The following is a 16414-nucleotide window of genomic DNA, read 5'->3' as shown; positions in this document are numbered from 1 at the left end:
CCACTGCCTACCAGGGAAAATGTAATTTCATGCCTCGCTGAACGAATCCGAATACATGAGAGTTCAAAGTTTCAGCTTGTATCCAGGGGCAGGGCGAGAGAGGGTCACACACAGGATGCTGGCAGGACTCGGGGACAGGACTTGAAAGCGCAGGAAGTTATTTAATGAGATTTTCTTCATGTCAAAGATAAGTCGAAGAAAATTCCATGGCCTGCGACTAAGAAAGCCATTGGTCTTGTAAAACAATATGCAAAACCAGCCAACAGCCAACAGCCGACAATCATCCACGCGAAGGAGGATGGAGGGTGTCTCTGGGTCTGTGTATCTGTATCTGCGAGTCTGATTGTCATTGTTGAGTGAGTCAACTGAAAAGGATAAGCGTAGACCGACAATTGTTGCACACACTTGAAATTAAATTAACTTTTTTCGACCCTCTCCCTGTCCACGCTGAGAGGTGGAGTGGCAAAGCCGCCGCCGACGCCGCCGATGGTTGCATTGTTCCAAGGTCTGCTGCCGCTGACAGTTCCAAAAGGAACTGGCGTTGGGGTTGGCTCTGGCTCTGGCTCCAGCTCTGGACATGGGAGAGAGAAAGACCTTGCCAGAACTAGAGACAATTCAGCGCCTTGTCGACTCTAGCCATGATTGCTCAAATATTGGCTTTGGTCGCCGCACAAAAACCAAAACCTAAACACAAGTTCAACTGTTCAATGCGCGGCAGCAACAACCACACAACAGCCGCAACAACAACACCAACAAAACCAACAACAGCAACAACCACAGACAGAAAACAAAAACATAAAGCAAACAAATCGCAATCGAAATGAATGAATGAGGCAATGACGCAAGGAAATCTCATTAGCCGCATGTCTTCAAGTTTCATTTTTTAATTTTGTACAATTTTTTCGTTGCGCTTGTTGTTTGTTTTTTGGGTTTTTTGAGTTTTTGTTTTTTGGATGGATCCGAACATACCACAGGAAAAGATCTTTCTTTGTATATTTTTTCGGTGGTCTTGATCAAATAATTTTGCGGCCAATGCATGTTAAATATTTGTCAACATTTTAAGGCACTTTTCTTTTGTTACCCCTCCATCTTTCGCTCTTAACGATTCAGAAGCAGTTGACCACTTGAGTCCGTCCGTCCACCCGTCCGTCCGTCGGAGTCATCAAAAGAGCACAGCGATATGTGGCACACACATGACCATCGCCAGCAGCAGCAACAGCGGCACCAGAAGCAGCAGCAAGAGTTAAGTAAAGTAGCAATGATCCCGAGGTGATTTCAACTTTCCTCCACTCTGGGCGGCCCTGTTGAAGATGGTCAGCCATCGGCTACTTATTACACACAAGCACACCCAGCGATCCAAGGGTTCAGATCCAAGATCATCTCTTTCTTCGATTGATATAACAATTTCCAGGGGCCCCAGCCACCATTCATCGGCAATACCCTGTAAAATATTACATGTGTTCTAGAACTTCAGTTAATAACGAACTCATTTCGATAGATTTAACATGGATTAGATCTATGAAGTGGTAATAATTCAAGGATCAAATGTTTCCCCATGGTTACAGGCCTGTAGGCATATACTGGCCAAAAGAATTGATCAAAATAGGCTTCCATTCAGTTACAGGGCATCGAGAATCCCTTATGCCTCGATTGATTGGTTTATATTTCTCGTTATGGTTTTTTTCTTTATTTATTTGTTGATTTCATTTCCATTGTTGTTGCCATGCCGCACCATCCGAATGTTGCCTTGGCGGTCGTACATCATTATGATTGTGCCACTGTGTGGTGCGCGCACCGTATTGTTTGCATGGGCCTATGCCGCCAGCTCCACCGCCGCTGCACCACCGCCCTTTCCCTCCCCCCGGAGGCAATCGGCAGCCCTGCCGGCTGTAGGGGCAGCTCAAGCATGAAGAGAGCCAGCCAAACCGACGACATAATGGACATGTTTCAGCTTTTGTTGGCCGTCGCGACGGTGTGAGCGAGGCGGAGACAGAGTTGTCAGCCTCAGCGACGATGTTCAGCTAATTTGCATATTTGGCCGCAGCGAAAACACTTTACAAGTGGCCAGGCCACCCAGGGGAGCTCCGTACGAGCGTGTGTGTTTGTATGTGTGTGTGTGTGTATATAGGCGCACTTTAAACAAAGTTAAAATGCGAGAAATTGGCCCTGCGCAAAACACCAGTAGCTCGGCGACGGTGGCAGCAAAACCAACAACTTCTAGCCATTTACTGTTGCCAACAACTGTGACTGTGACCTCTCCCAGCGGAACTGGATCTGCCCACATCCCCACAAGCACAAACACACGCACACACGCACACACCACACACATGCCTGGGCACGTATTGGTGCGGTCCTTATGGCTCTCTCTCGTACACACACACAGAGCGGCTCTCCGACTGATTCTGCTGCTGTTCTGCTGCTGCGGCGGCGGCGGCGGCTGCTGCTCTTCTATTCAGTTTGGAAACTTGTTTCTTTTGGCCAACTTGTACAACATTGTTGCCGCTTTATGTTTTACTATTTGGGCTTGTATGTGTGCGAGCTGCTTGTGTGTGTGCGCTGTAGCTCCGCCTCTGCAGGTAGGCGGAGTCTGCAAAAGAGAGCCCTCTGCTCACACAGAGGGAGGGAGAGAGAGAGAGAGCACATTTGTGGCACATTGTGGAGAGCGAGAGAGTGAGGCGCGCGCATCGTCGTTTTCCAATGTCGCTGCTTCTGTCGCACACGTGACACTTTCCGGATTGTTGCTTTTGTTGCTGTTGCTCCCGACATCGTCTCGTTCTCAGTTTGTTTCAATTGCAATAAATTTGTAACATTCTAATAGGCCAACACAGCCCACCGCCCCCACCCACAAAAAGCATCCTCCCGCCGGAGGAATCGGAATCGGACAGCAACCCATATTATGTGTTGGATTCCTTATGTACTTTTGTGGCATGAGAAATCGCTTTTGGAATGTACACGAAAGAACTGTTACGGTTTCTAACTAGATCGTACGAGTATTTAATCTTTTTCTAGTGTTAATGAAATGAAAATTATGGTCTATATCTCACAAAAGATCTTTATCTTAAGAAAATCGAATGAAAAAGAATAATATACATACAATTTAAGACATTTTTGTGTTGCAATTTTCCTTTTTATCTCGTGCGGATTATCATTTAGGATAAGGATACTACAACTAAGCTCTAATTGTATCTCTTCTACACTTTGATGTTTCTTTAAGTCTTCCAAGTCTAAAGTAGATTTCAACATAAAATGACTACACTCCGGAACTATTTATATTATAGCTATAGAATTCGTGATTATTTTAAAGCACAATTTGTATGAAACTCTTGGGTAAGACTCACAAAATGCAACAGTTCAGATTTTTATATATTGCTACATGATTTCTTTATCGATTTTCAATAATATCTCCTATTTGTAAAGTAACTTTTCCTGTATTCCCTGTGGAAATGTTAAAACATTTTCCTTTGTGAAATTAGTCCATTTGGAATTAAGACAAAATAAACAATTATTTCTCAGCCAGCATTTGGGCACTTGGGGATATTATTCATGGAGATTTTAGCACACACTCCAGACATTTTCGTTCCCCTCGACGGCAACTGGAATTGAAAAGCAAGTGGCAATATGCCAAAAGCCAAAGGAAAACTTTGGCCTGGAGAGCAGACTAGGCCCCTGCTTCATACCCATCCGCCACCCCCGCTCTCTCTTTCTCTCTCTGTGGCATTAGTTTATGAAACGAGTACATAAACGGGGCAGGAGACGGAAGGTGGCTAGGGAGCGGAGGCTGCAGCAGGAGCAGGAGCAGGCGGAAATGTTGGGTTCCTCTCGCTCCTCATCCGCTGCCGCCACTTGAAGAGCAACAACTGCGGGGCAGGCATCAGCATCTGCATTGCCAACTGTGTCAGTTGCGTGCAGCTGTGTGCCGCCTACGCCGCCATGCCAACCAGCAGCGAGGTCGCAACAACAACGCTTTTGGTTGGCTATTCCGCTACTCCATTCGCACAGCAAGACCCCAAAGCTCTCTCAAAACGCACACGAACACACAAACACATATCCGGCAGGGGCCGAGGGCAGGGGTAGGGGCAGGCCGCAACAACAAAAAAGAAATTGTGAAACAAAGGCAACAAAGAAAATGAAAGAAACGTCAAACAACCACCAGAACAGAGAGTACTCGTACCACCACCACCACCACCACCACAACCACCACTACTACCACACCACCAGCCAGAAGCCAGAAGCCAGAGCCAGAGCAGCAGCAGCAGCAGCTATCCAACCAACCAACCAACCAACCAAACAGCCAGTCCCGGAGATCTCCTTCCACATTGCTCATACGCCGCGTCGCCGCCTCGAGTGCACAATTTTGTATACAGTACCAAATTATATTTGAAACTTTTTTCTTAATTGCTAACGATGCTGCTTCTGCCACTGCCACTGGGCCTGAGGCAGCAGCAGAAGCAGCGGTGGCAGCAGCAGTGGCAGTGGCAGAGGTTGACGCCGACGCAAGCAGCTGTGGCTGTGCCACACAAAGGTGGTTGCAACACTCTCTGAATGTTTTAGTTATGTACTTTCAACCCTCGTTTTGCCAGGGTCTGTGAGTGCCTCCGTTAGTATCTGTGTCTCCGTCTGTGTGTGTGTGTGTGTGTGTGTGTGTGAGTGATCCGCTTTTGTATTGGTAAATGTTGCCGCTTGCCGCCATTTGCCTGGGCACTGCTGCTGCCGCCTCCGTCGCTGCTGCTGCTGCTGCTGCTACTGCTGTTCGTTTTGGGGTTTGAACCAAAAAACTTGAATCAGTTGCAATCGAGGGCTCAGTGTGTCATGTCGTCAGGGCGCGCGTCTTAGTCAACCAATTGATATGATAAACCCAACGAAAATCTGAATGATAAACTGATAGATCGTCCAAAAGATTCACACAGATCTCTAGTGAAGTTATACGCATACGAGAGAAAGAGAATCTATAACAATATACCCAGTGTCTAGTGTAGTGAGTGATCAAACGTCCGGGGGATCTGTCCGGTGCGAGTAGAACCGACTTTGTTGCCATTGAAATGAGTCTGCCGTCGGGAGTGGATATGCAGAACCTAATGTCCCAGCATCCGGTACTCGGAGCCCTGCCGCCTGCGTTCTTCCTGCGCGCCGCCTCCGAAAGATATCAGCGTACCCCAAAGTGCGCCCGCTGTCGCAATCATGGCGTGGTACGTCCACTTCCATCTGGAACTTGGGGCATCCTTACTCACTAGGTTCTTCTCTTGCCTTGCAGGTCAGCGCGCTGAAGGGCCACAAGCGCTACTGTCGCTGGCGCGACTGTGTCTGCGCCAAATGCACTCTCATTGCGGAACGTCAGCGGGTCATGGCCGCTCAGGTGGGTTCGCATTAAAGCTGTACTCTTCCTGCTGGTCCACTAACCAGAGATCTCCTTCCTCGTCTTTGATTCATCTTGCAGGTCGCCTTGCGTCGCCAGCAGGCGCAGGAGGAGAATGAGGCCCGGGAGTTGGGTCTGTTGTACACATCCGTTCCGGGCTCCGGCCAACAGAATGGCAGTGACAGTGTCACGCCCACACCGCACAGTCCCACACACAGCGGCAATGGAGGACCAGCCAGCGCCGGATCGGGCCAGAACGGTGTGTTCCATGGAGGCATTCCCTCACCCCCAAGCGACGGCTTTGAAGCCAGCTCCACGCCCAATCATCACCAGCAACAGCAGCAGCAACAGCAGCACCACCAGCAGCAGCAGCATAGCCAGCACCAGCACCAGCACCAACATCAGCAGCCACAGCGCCAGCCGTCGCAGCACTACAATGGCAATGAATCCGACACGGATGGACGCACCCGCTCCGAGCACCTCAGCGTTGGCTTCTCCCCCACACGCACCGAGCTGGACGAGAGTCCCGGTAAGTTGCTAAGAAGTGAAATTATTATGAACACCTCCAACACCAGCCCAGCGACACATCCAAGGAGGTCCTTCCGCCTGGCCACATGCCCGAGAGGGCTTCAGAGTCGAGCGGAAAAAAGAACGCGTTAAGGAAATTTTGTTTTCAATTGTTAAGAAGTCAGCGGTGCATAAAGTGCCACACTCGCGGTTGCATGTGCACCACTGCCTATACATATACACATGTACATATGTGTGCTTGGATGGAGTGTCAAAGTGGGCGGTTGGGGGGCTTAGGGCGTTGTTGTGACAAAGGTTAAGCCAGCCAAGCTGTTGCCCTGCACTTTGTCAAACGGTGCATGAAAATGTCGAGGGTAAAGGCTCGAGAAAAAAAGGGGGACCTGGAGATTTAAGAACCAAAATTGCAACAATTAAAATTAAAGTCCTCATTATGGAGAGCCCCATACTTGTCGCATTCCAGGCCCAAGGGATCTGTTAACCTTAAAAGTGGAATAAATATTTCTGATGTACAAGAAAAGTTGTCTAAGAATCGTTCCCATCAGTATTCCTTACACTCTCCCAGAAAAGAGGGCACTCAAAGACTCTCTGTCTCTCAAACAGTTTGGATCTCTAACCAGATTACATCATACTCTTCTCCGCTCTCATTGTACCAAGAGATCATTGTAGACCTGTCTCAAGCATCATCTTTGTTCTAACAAGACACAAGATACAACAAGAAAGCAGCAGCGAACAATAAAAGTTAATGTAACATTATCCAATATTATCCAACATTATCCCATCGAAGCCAATCAACTCAGAACAGATCAGCACAGCCCCAGCATATTCCTTTACAGCTCAAACCCCTTGCCGAATCAAATGCCAAACAGTTACAAAGTCTCTCAATGAACTGCGGATATCAAAGTCCTTTGTGCCTCACCCACTCATTAGGACTATTCCCTGGCATGGGGGGCGGCCCAGAAAAACTCGGGGAGTAAGACAACCCCATGCTGAGGGCGAGGGCGTAACGTGAGCTACTTTCCCCCCAGATTCCACTTTATTTTCCTTTATTTGCTCGCCTTTTTGTGTGTTGTCCGGGAAAGAAAAACACGCAAGGATTCTCACGCGAAACAATCGAGAGAACCTGTCTATTTAGGTAATAGACTTTATTTGCACTGAAATCCAAGACGATTTCACGCTTGAGTTTAGATATTCATTCTGAGGCACCTGAGTTTCCCTATTCGAAGGATGAAGATGACTGCGATGGGTATCGGATCGGGTGTGGGCATTGCCATTGGCATCCAGGAGAGTTTTCACGCACCCTCAACTTAATTAAATTTTCACTGCGGCTTCGTCAACTGCAAAATCAAACAGACAAACAGAAAACAGGAAAAAATATCGTATAACTTGTTTCATTTGTGGAAAAACACAGCAGGTTGTCCCGGGGTTGGCATGTCAACGAACCCTCACCTTCCGCCTGTGTTTGCGATTCCCGTGATTAAATTCTTGCCTTTTTCCATTTCTGTACCATTCGATACTTTTATTTGCTCTGCGCCGCCAAGTGGAAAACCGCATAGAGCGCTCGCTACCTGAATGGTGACTAATCTTGGCTCCCGATCTGATCTTGTCTTGCAGTCTCGAAGCGAGGAGCAGCCCTGTCGAACGAGACGGACCAGGACACCGGCTCCGAGTCGGGCTCGCCGAGCAGTCCCCGGCCCAAGGTCGCGGGGCTGTTCAACCTGACCGCCAGTCTGTCGCCCGCCCGCACTGGTCCGCCCAGCTCCCCCGAGTCCGATCTGGACGTGGACTCGGCGCCGGATGAGGCCACGCCGGAGAACCTCAGCCTCAAGAAGGAGGACAGCCAGTCGCCGCCCAACACGCCAGCCGAGAATCTGCACCTGCTGCGCTCCTTTGGCAACGGCCACGCCCAGGGCTTCATGCCGTACCATCACACGCAGTTCCTGGCCGCCGCCGGCCTGCCCACCCACCACCACCCGGCGGCGCACTCTCCCCTCCAGCAGCAGCATCTCGGCCAGCACACCCAGCAGCAGCAGCAGCAGCGATCTCCCATCGATGTCCTGATGCGAGTGTTCCCCAATCGCCGACGCAGCGACGTGGAGCAGCTGATGCAGCGGTTCCGCGGCGACGTCCTGCAGGCCATGGAGTGCATGCTGACCGGCGAGGATCTCGGACAGACGCCGCCCCAGGTGCCCCCGTCCCCGCCCTTCCCCATGAAGTCCGCCTTCTCGCCCCTGGTTCCACCCACCGTCTTCGGCTCGCCCACGCACCGCTACCATCCGTTCATGCAGGCCCACGCCAAGCGATTCCTCTCCGCCCCGTACACCGGGACGGGCTACCTGCCCGGCGTCCTCAGTGCCGCAGATATCGAACAGTCGGAGTCGAACGGGGCCGGCGGCATCGGCCTGGACCGCAGCAGCAACGCCGACTCCCAAGATTGAGGCAGCACCACCAGCATCTTCAGGCCCTTCGAATGAGGTCTTCCCTCCTCTTCCCATCCACCCATCCACCCTCATATCGTGTGTAAGATATTTGTTTTAGGGAAAACGCATAGAGCATCCTCCCCCCCCTACGCCTAAAGATCTATCCTAGCCATTTACGCATAACAGTGACTGTAAGTGACATTTACCGTGGAACTGCTAGCACAAGTATTGTACCATAGAGACCGTACTTATAGACAAACACTCGGTCCCCAGTTGAGAGCCCTAAGATACATTTATTTAGCTGAAATTAAAATTGTGAGCAAAACGATGACGAGATTATTGTGTAAGGGATGGATTGATCGCATCAACTATGGAGACATCCGCGTGTACCATATAAATATATATATATATACGATATCATATTATGTATTAGATAAAATACATTTCAAACACTGTGTTAAAGTATTTAATAAATCTACAAAATAATTCAATAAAATTAAATGAAACAATTAAAAAGGAAGTGTAAATCCTTTTTCTGGCTTTTAAAGGGGAAGCTCCGGATGATATATTAAGATTCCAAGAATAGGAAAACATCATATATTGAATCGTTAGATGAAGACGAGAAGAAAGAGACGGCAGTCTTGAGAGTTGGAGGATCTCCGCAAACAGATATAAAGTTTCCATCACAACGAGTCAATTATGGTATTATTTTACATTTTTCCTGTGAATGGATAGATTGGGAGCAGTAATTAGATTAAATGATCCGTTCGGCCCGAACCAATGAGTTCAGAAGGATGAGATCCATTCAAATCAATATTCTATCGAACGAATTGAAATTATTGATTATATTGTATTAACCGATTTATCCCGCCCATTAAAAATTCAGATAAATCCCTCTGGCTAACAATAAAAACATCTTGGCCCACATTGAATGCCTGATTAATCAAATCAATTAATGAAATCATTTAATGGAAAATTATACGCCTCCTTTCCGACTCGCCATTGTCCGAGACCCGTGGGGTAACTAATTAAATATTTAATTTCCAGCGCACGTAATTTATAATCGTGAGAAGTACAGCGGAGAACAAAGGACCCCCCAAAACGGACACCAGCCAGCGTACAAACAACCAATTGTAGTGGCCACCCACAAGCCGGAATGCCCGACTGGTCATCACAAAGGACGATGGGAAGGGCATATAATAATAATGCGAAGCGTTAATCCATGCCATCATTATCTATTTGCCACTATTCGCCGTGCCACACGACCTCCCCGAACCCACAAAACCAGAGGCCAGAGAAAACTATTCCGCCTGGCCGTGTGGAAAAGTGTGAAATCCTTTTTCACACAAACGGTTCGGGCTGGGTTTTGTTTTGGCCATTCGGACGCATGACACGATAAACAAAATTATAATAAAACTAAGCCCACACACACATCCGAGATAGAGATAGAGGTAGAGGTGGAGAGAGGAGAGAGGAGGATGCGAAAATGACCAGCACATTTTCGGAAATTTTACAATAGCCAAAGGGACAGTTTTCCGGGGACAATAATATCGGTTACACGCATGCCGAGTGCAAATTACAAAACTATTTTCCAACATGCGACTGAATGGATAACAAAATTAAATTATTGGATATCAATTTGTCCATTGTGGGCCCTGGCCGAACTCGAAAAGTCAACAGCAACAGCAACAAGGATATCCAGGATGTGTGCCCTCTCTTCGTATGTTTATGTGCTTGCTGGACCCCAAACAATGGGACTGTGTGTACCATTGTCAGGGCACTACAATGCCTGTGGGTTAGAGCCGGCCGCAGCACCGCACCAGGCCGCTCGGCTTGAGTGGACAATAGACAGGACAAAGAAGGGATAGTGCAGAGCAGGTCCAGGGCAGCGCAGGGCAGTATAGGGCACGGACTGGACAGGAGTTCTCGCAGTGCCCAGTCAGTCAGTCGCTTGTTAGAGGATGAGCTGTCGATAATATCTCAGAGTAGCAGCGGCCCATGTAGTTATTGCCAAACAATGAAGCTGGAGGAGAGCCAAGAGCCAAGAGCAGGCAGCCGGCAGCAGGCAGCAGGCAGCATGCATATGCTCCTCGAGTGGCGGCACAAAATGCATACAATGTCAGGCATGGAAATTCTTGATAATAGACAATGAATTAATAGCCAGGCGATTACGCCAACCGTGAGGGAGATGGAGATGGAGAGGGAGTTAGCAATCCAACCAACCAACCAACAAACAGACAAATAGATCGGGCATTAGATACAGCCCAGAGGCAATGGGAACAAAGTACAAAAAGGAGAATGACGAAACCAAACCAAACCAAAGCAAACCAAACCCCTTTCTGCTGGCAGATGGCACATGCCCTTGCCTGTGCCTCTTGCGGCTCACCAAAGTGCCCCGTCAATTAGAAAACAACAAGCTCTCCAAAAGAAACGCCCAAGAAATGGCACATGGAGTGTCCCACCCCAAGGCGATAGCGACTCCTCAAAGGAGTCCCTTGCAAAGGGTTACGCTACTTAACCGTTTAAATGCCGAGGCATATGTTTTCCTCTTGGGCCAAATCGAGGGTGGTCCACGGGAGATTTTCACTGGCATTAGTTTCATTTATTTGTTATTATTTGCTTTTCCACATTTCAAATGTTGTCTTCCCTCGCACAGATTCTATTTTTTCAAGTCAAACATGAAAGATACAGCGACTCATTGGGTAACCCAATCTGTGGCTTGTCAAGCAACGGGTCAGAGGCTATATGGCTACAACTAATTTGGCCGCGACAGGCTCCCCCGGGTCCCCTGCTCCGTCCCCCCGCTCTTTATAAATAATGTTTTATTTTTCCAACCGACAACCGACAGTCGAGGGAACGACCGAAGGATGAGTGAAAAAAAAAAACCAAGAAAAGAAAACAAATGCCATTTCAAGTAGCAAACGTGTAAAGTAGGTGGCCCAGACCTTTTTGCCGCCAGAGACGCAGCGACACCGATGCACAGTGGGACGATCAGCGTATGCAATTCGAGAATTTTGATTAATATTCATCACACTTACAGACATAATGTGTTAGAATCGATATGTTATCAAGCACTGAACAGAGAATGTATTCTAAGGCTCTAAGCTCAGAATAGAATCTTGAATGCTCACTAGAGATACATTGGTTTGACCCACGGATCACAGGGATGTAATTCTTGGATAAATTATAATTCCAGACTCAGATATGGATGAAATTCTTCAGAAGATTCTTAAAAGTACGGGTAAAAAGTAAGTAAGTAGTAGAAAAGACAAGGATCTTCTCATGATTTAGAATGGCATAAATTTCCTTCTAATTTCCCTTTCTCCAACCTCCAACCACTGTGCCACATGGGTGTCGCTGAGGCTGCAGAGTCGGCTAATAACCAGAGAGTCCATCATCAATAGAGAAACCTGCGTCGTCTGTTGAGCAACTGCCGAAGCGATGAGAAATCAATTTTTTTTCCGTTCCGTTCGTTTCGTTTCATTTTGGTTTGTTTTGTTTTTTGGATTTTGATTTTGATTTTCGGCTGTTAGTGGTGTTTGCCGCCCAAGCAGACACACGGCACATGATACACGTGTGTGTGTGTGTGTGTGGCGGAGCATTGAGCATGTGATTTAATACAGTAGCTGGGATCCCTAATGGCTGCCTGGCCCCAAACGACCCCCACACTCTGCAGAAGACCTGTTCTTTGATGCACTCACTCCGCAGATTGTTTACTCAAAATTCATAATTTACATATTGTGTGTGGTGTGTGGTGTGTGTTTGTCCGTGTGTTTTTTTAGTTGGTTTCTTTTTGTTCCGAAATGTTGTCTTTTCAGTGATTTTTTACATTTGCCCATGCCTGGGCATGGAGGAGATGCGGAGGAGACGCAGAGGATGCTCTAGTCTTTTATCCCAGCCGACATGTCGAAAATTTCTCCCTCTTCCGATTCTTGATTGGATCTGGGGAATATGTCGCTCTTTACCGTGTGGCACACCGTGTGGAAGGCAACTGTACCTTTGGGACTACACTCGTGGATGTGAATGTAAATGTAAATGTTAATGTATGTGTGATTTTAAGACCAACCCGAAACTATAAATGGATTTTAAAAAGCGTGGGCCTGCCCTCTGGGGTTGGTGGCCCTCATTCATTGTTTGCCTGCCCTTCGTCCTCACGATCCTCGTCAAACCACGGAGCGTTTTGAGGATTTTGATTTTTCAACTGCGCAAATGTCACGTGTACTGACTGTCGCCTGTCTCTGTGGTTGACAACACAACGTGTGAGCCCCGAGTGGGAAGTGGTTCGGTGGTTAGGCCATTGGGCCATTGGGCGATTGGGTGGCTGGGTGGCTGGGTGGTTGATTATTTGGTGGCTTGATGGGGTTAGCCCGAGTTAAGAGTGCGATAAATATCTAAACGCAATGATTTGCCTCATAAAGGGGGCGTTGATGTTTATCCAACAGTTTATTTGTTTGTTTAATTGACAACAAATTCGCTTGTGTGTGTGTCGGCGAGTGTGACAAGTCCTTTGTCCAGGACACGTGGAATGCTGTGGTCTGTTCCGTGTTTGATGTGTCCCCGTTTAAAGACTAATTGGCACGCGTTGAGATGATGGTTTAAATAAATTTCGGTCATGGGAAAGCATGGGAATAACACGTGTAAAATGTATGAGCAGAAGATATCTGTTTAGGTGACTTAAATCGAGGCTGTAGATCCTGTTTTACCCACCAGTATATAAAGTATCCTTTCACAAATTAGGATTGCTTATATTGTGCAACAATCCTTTCTCTGCTCTACCCCAACACCGTCAAAGAAAGGAAATGGCAGTACAACAAAATGTTCAACACTAAAAAGCAATTCTCTCCACTATATCCCACTATATCCCTGCACTTGAGCCACAAAAGGCGAATAAAAAACAAACAGAATACAATATGCAAAATAAATGCTCAAATAATAAAGAGCCGGTGAGAGAGCAGAGCACGAAAATGGCAACGTAACTCAAGAGCTACTCCAATTGCGAGCGGAGGAACAAAGGAGCAGCAGCCCCGCCAAACAGAGAGGGAGGAAGAGGGAGGCGGAGGCGAACGAAACCCTACAGACAGCTGACAGGGAGAGTGGAAAAAGAACGTATTATTTAAAATAATATTAAAATAAAATAGTCCAAAGAAAGGCATTGGGGAAAGTGTGGGGCAGGCAGGCATCCCAGTGGAGGCGTCAGTGAGACGGGACGGTGGGGGGAGGGGTGACAACGGGAGAGAACTACTACATCAAAAATAATAATGGAAGTTATACATTTTATTTCACAGGCGAATGGCAGCTTTTTTTCGTTGGCCGGGGACAGGACATGGCAGGACTTCGGTCGGAGCCGGGGACCAACCCCTCGGAATGTGGACAAGCAGCAAAAGGAAAAAAAATAATCAAATAAAACTGAAAAGGATTCTCTTTTGTGTGCTTTGTTGTTCGAGAGTAGTGTATACGCTCCAAAGGAAGTAAAATGTATTGTATTTGGAAGCGCAGCTACAAATAAAATTTTAATCAAAATGTAGTTGAGTGTTGAAGGGTTGTTCTCCGATTGTGCCGGGTATGCCCCTCAACGACTACGACTACGACTACCCCTCCACGGGTACGTGTGTGCGTGTGTGAATTGTTTCTGTCAATCAGCAGCTTCTTTTGTTGCTGCCGAAGGATACAACTGATATTGATTTCGAGTTGTGCGGCAAGGCACAATGGAACAGAGCAGAGCAGAGCAGAACAGAACAGGAGGAGTGGAGTAGTGGCAGTGGCAGTGGCAGTGGCAAGAGAAGCATCAGCCAATGGGAAAAGTTTCAAAGAAGCGATACACACACACGCACACACTCTCACACACAATGGCAGCCGGAAGTGCTCACCAATACAGACAGGGGCACTTTCCGCATAGTTTCATAATTACAAGCACAGCAATGGCGCGCTGACTGCGAGATCTGACCACTTGGCATTGCAACGCCCCCTTTTGGCAAGGCTGCCACTACCACACACACACACATACATACATACAGTGAAAGCTCTCTGGACGGACAGACAGAATGGGTATCCAGCAAAGATTGTAGGCCCAATATATTTCTCGTTCTTTTTTTGTTTTCCCACCAAGCAATCAATCCGCTTGGGTGTCCACTCTATGGAGATTTCACTGTATATAAAAATACTATATGTACATACATACAGTAGTCATCGTTGTTACTTCGTCCATACTGTGAGTGTGCGGCATGCGACATGTTTCTCTACCACACGCTCCATCCCAATCCCAATCCAACTCCCAGCTGGTGGCAGATTTCATTTGAATGCGACTGAAAAGCGTTGTTGGCAATGCACACCAACGGGGGGTGGCACTGCCACGCTGCCACACAGCCTCCGCTGCCATCCAGTTAACAGTTCTGGAACTCAATTAAAATGGCATTTAAATCATGCGAACTCCATGTTCGACTCTCCTTCTGCCCCACGTGGCAAGGCAACGACAAATTCTTTGACAACTCTCCCAACCCTCGCTCAGACTCGCTCAGCCTCGCTTCCTCAATTGACTTGCCTTCACCGGACTGGACTTGGCTTTTGTTTGGCACTTCCTCCACTTGGAATTGTTAATAATTTGTAATGACACGCGCATTTGCTTAATGCCCAGGGCTAATGGTTATGGCCCCTCAGACCGTAACCGAATTAGGACCGACACAAAGAATGCAAAACGCTCAATGCTGGCAAAGGCTGCATCCTTTGTCTTCGCATATTTTTTTCGGTCCGAGGGCATCGGTCTGGAAATGGGCGCATGTCTGCAATTTACTCAGATTTTTATTCAAATTTTGTTTAGTGTATAAATTGCTGTAGCAAAAAAGCAATCGTCGCCCCCAAAATAGAAAAAGGAAAAAGGAAAAAAGTATGGAAATAGAAAAATATTTCATATTGAAATTCAATGCCGTCTGAGAGGGCAGCAAACCATCGGAGAGAGACTATTGAATACTCTAAGTAATCGCATATGGTTTGCTGTATTAATACAGGCTAGTATCCTTTAGATCTTCGTTGAACACACATTCTGACAATCCCTTAAAGGATCCCTGAAAGAATCCCTTAAACGATCAACGAACAATAAAGATTCTATCATCTTAACTCCATTCAATTTCTCGTATATTAAAAATATCATTCAACAAACCTCTTTGCCCAGTCCTGTTGCCCCTTTACATGCTCTATCATGCCGAATAAAAAAGGATATCATCCAGCAACGAGCACATTAACGACTTCATATAGCGACCGCAACTATGCCGCTGCTCAAATGAAGAAATGGCAAACCGGCAAAATGGGAAAATATAGATGGAAAGCCAAGACAAGACAGGAAAAAAACAAAACATATTTGCATATTTATCTTTTTTCGGTTATATTCGCTCCGGCTGCCTGCTATAACATTAGCATTTCTCGAAAGGATAATGCGCCACCCACCCACTGCCAATGCCGACTCGGAGTCCTGCCACCCTTTTCAGCCTCTGCCTCTCATTCTTGGAAAAGTCGTTTCACATTTTTCTGCTCACATTTTCACGTACTTTTTAAACGAGTGTGTGTGTGAGGGTGTGTGGAGGAGTACGAGGCAGGAGATGGGGGGAAAATGGGGAGTGAGTGACAACCATTTGTTATGCGATTGTCTTAGAGGGCATGTGCATGTGCTTAAGAGCCTCGTTAACAAAGTTATTTTGTCTTTTATCGCCCGCTGCTCAGTTCTCAGCGATGTCAAAACATAATTCGCCATGTGCCAGGACTCTTGAGGGGCATGGGCATTACATTACATTGCTATATGACAGACCATTCCGATTTGCCAGGCCTTGACGTCATGTGTGTGGTGTGACATAGTTGTGGCCTGATGGGTACAATTTATATCATGTTCTTCGCAAATGGCTCGTGCTGGCATGCGGCGTATGGGGCGTATGGGCAATACCAATGAGCAATTCGCAGGCGAATTGTTGTCTTGTCATTCTGTTGCAGCTGAAGCTGAGTCCGAATCGCACTGCTCCTGGTGTGGGGCTCGCTTTCTATTTAGCAAGAAAACCATTCTCTAAACGGCCTCGCCCACACGCACAATTAATCTTTTGTCGAAGCACTTAATTGAATTGCTCCGACCAGGGCC

At 47.2% G+C, this 16414-nt stretch overlaps 1 protein-coding gene across 1 annotated transcript; it reads left to right on the top strand.

Annotated features, from left to right (window-relative positions):
• Positions 1-4906: 4906 nt before the first annotated feature.
• On the top strand, positions 4907-8768 carry LOC6595127 (doublesex- and mab-3-related transcription factor A2). The gene is made up of 4 exons (XM_026995165.1): positions 4907-5186; positions 5252-5353; positions 5435-5882; positions 7493-8768. Exons 1-4 carry the CDS (start codon positions 5040-5042, stop codon positions 8314-8316), a joined length of 1521 nt encoding a protein of 506 aa, XP_026850966.1. The 5' UTR covers positions 4907-5039; the 3' UTR covers positions 8317-8768.
• The last annotated feature ends 7646 nt before the right edge of the window (positions 8769-16414 follow it).

Source organism: Drosophila persimilis, unplaced genomic scaffold (assembly GCF_003286085.1).
Source record: "Drosophila persimilis strain 14011-0111.01,24,50 unplaced genomic scaffold, DperRS2 tig00000000-arrow-pilon, whole genome shotgun sequence".
NCBI classification, from domain to species: Eukaryota; Metazoa; Arthropoda; class Insecta; order Diptera; family Drosophilidae; genus Drosophila; species Drosophila persimilis.
This window is presented reverse-complemented; position numbering and strand designations above follow the sequence as displayed.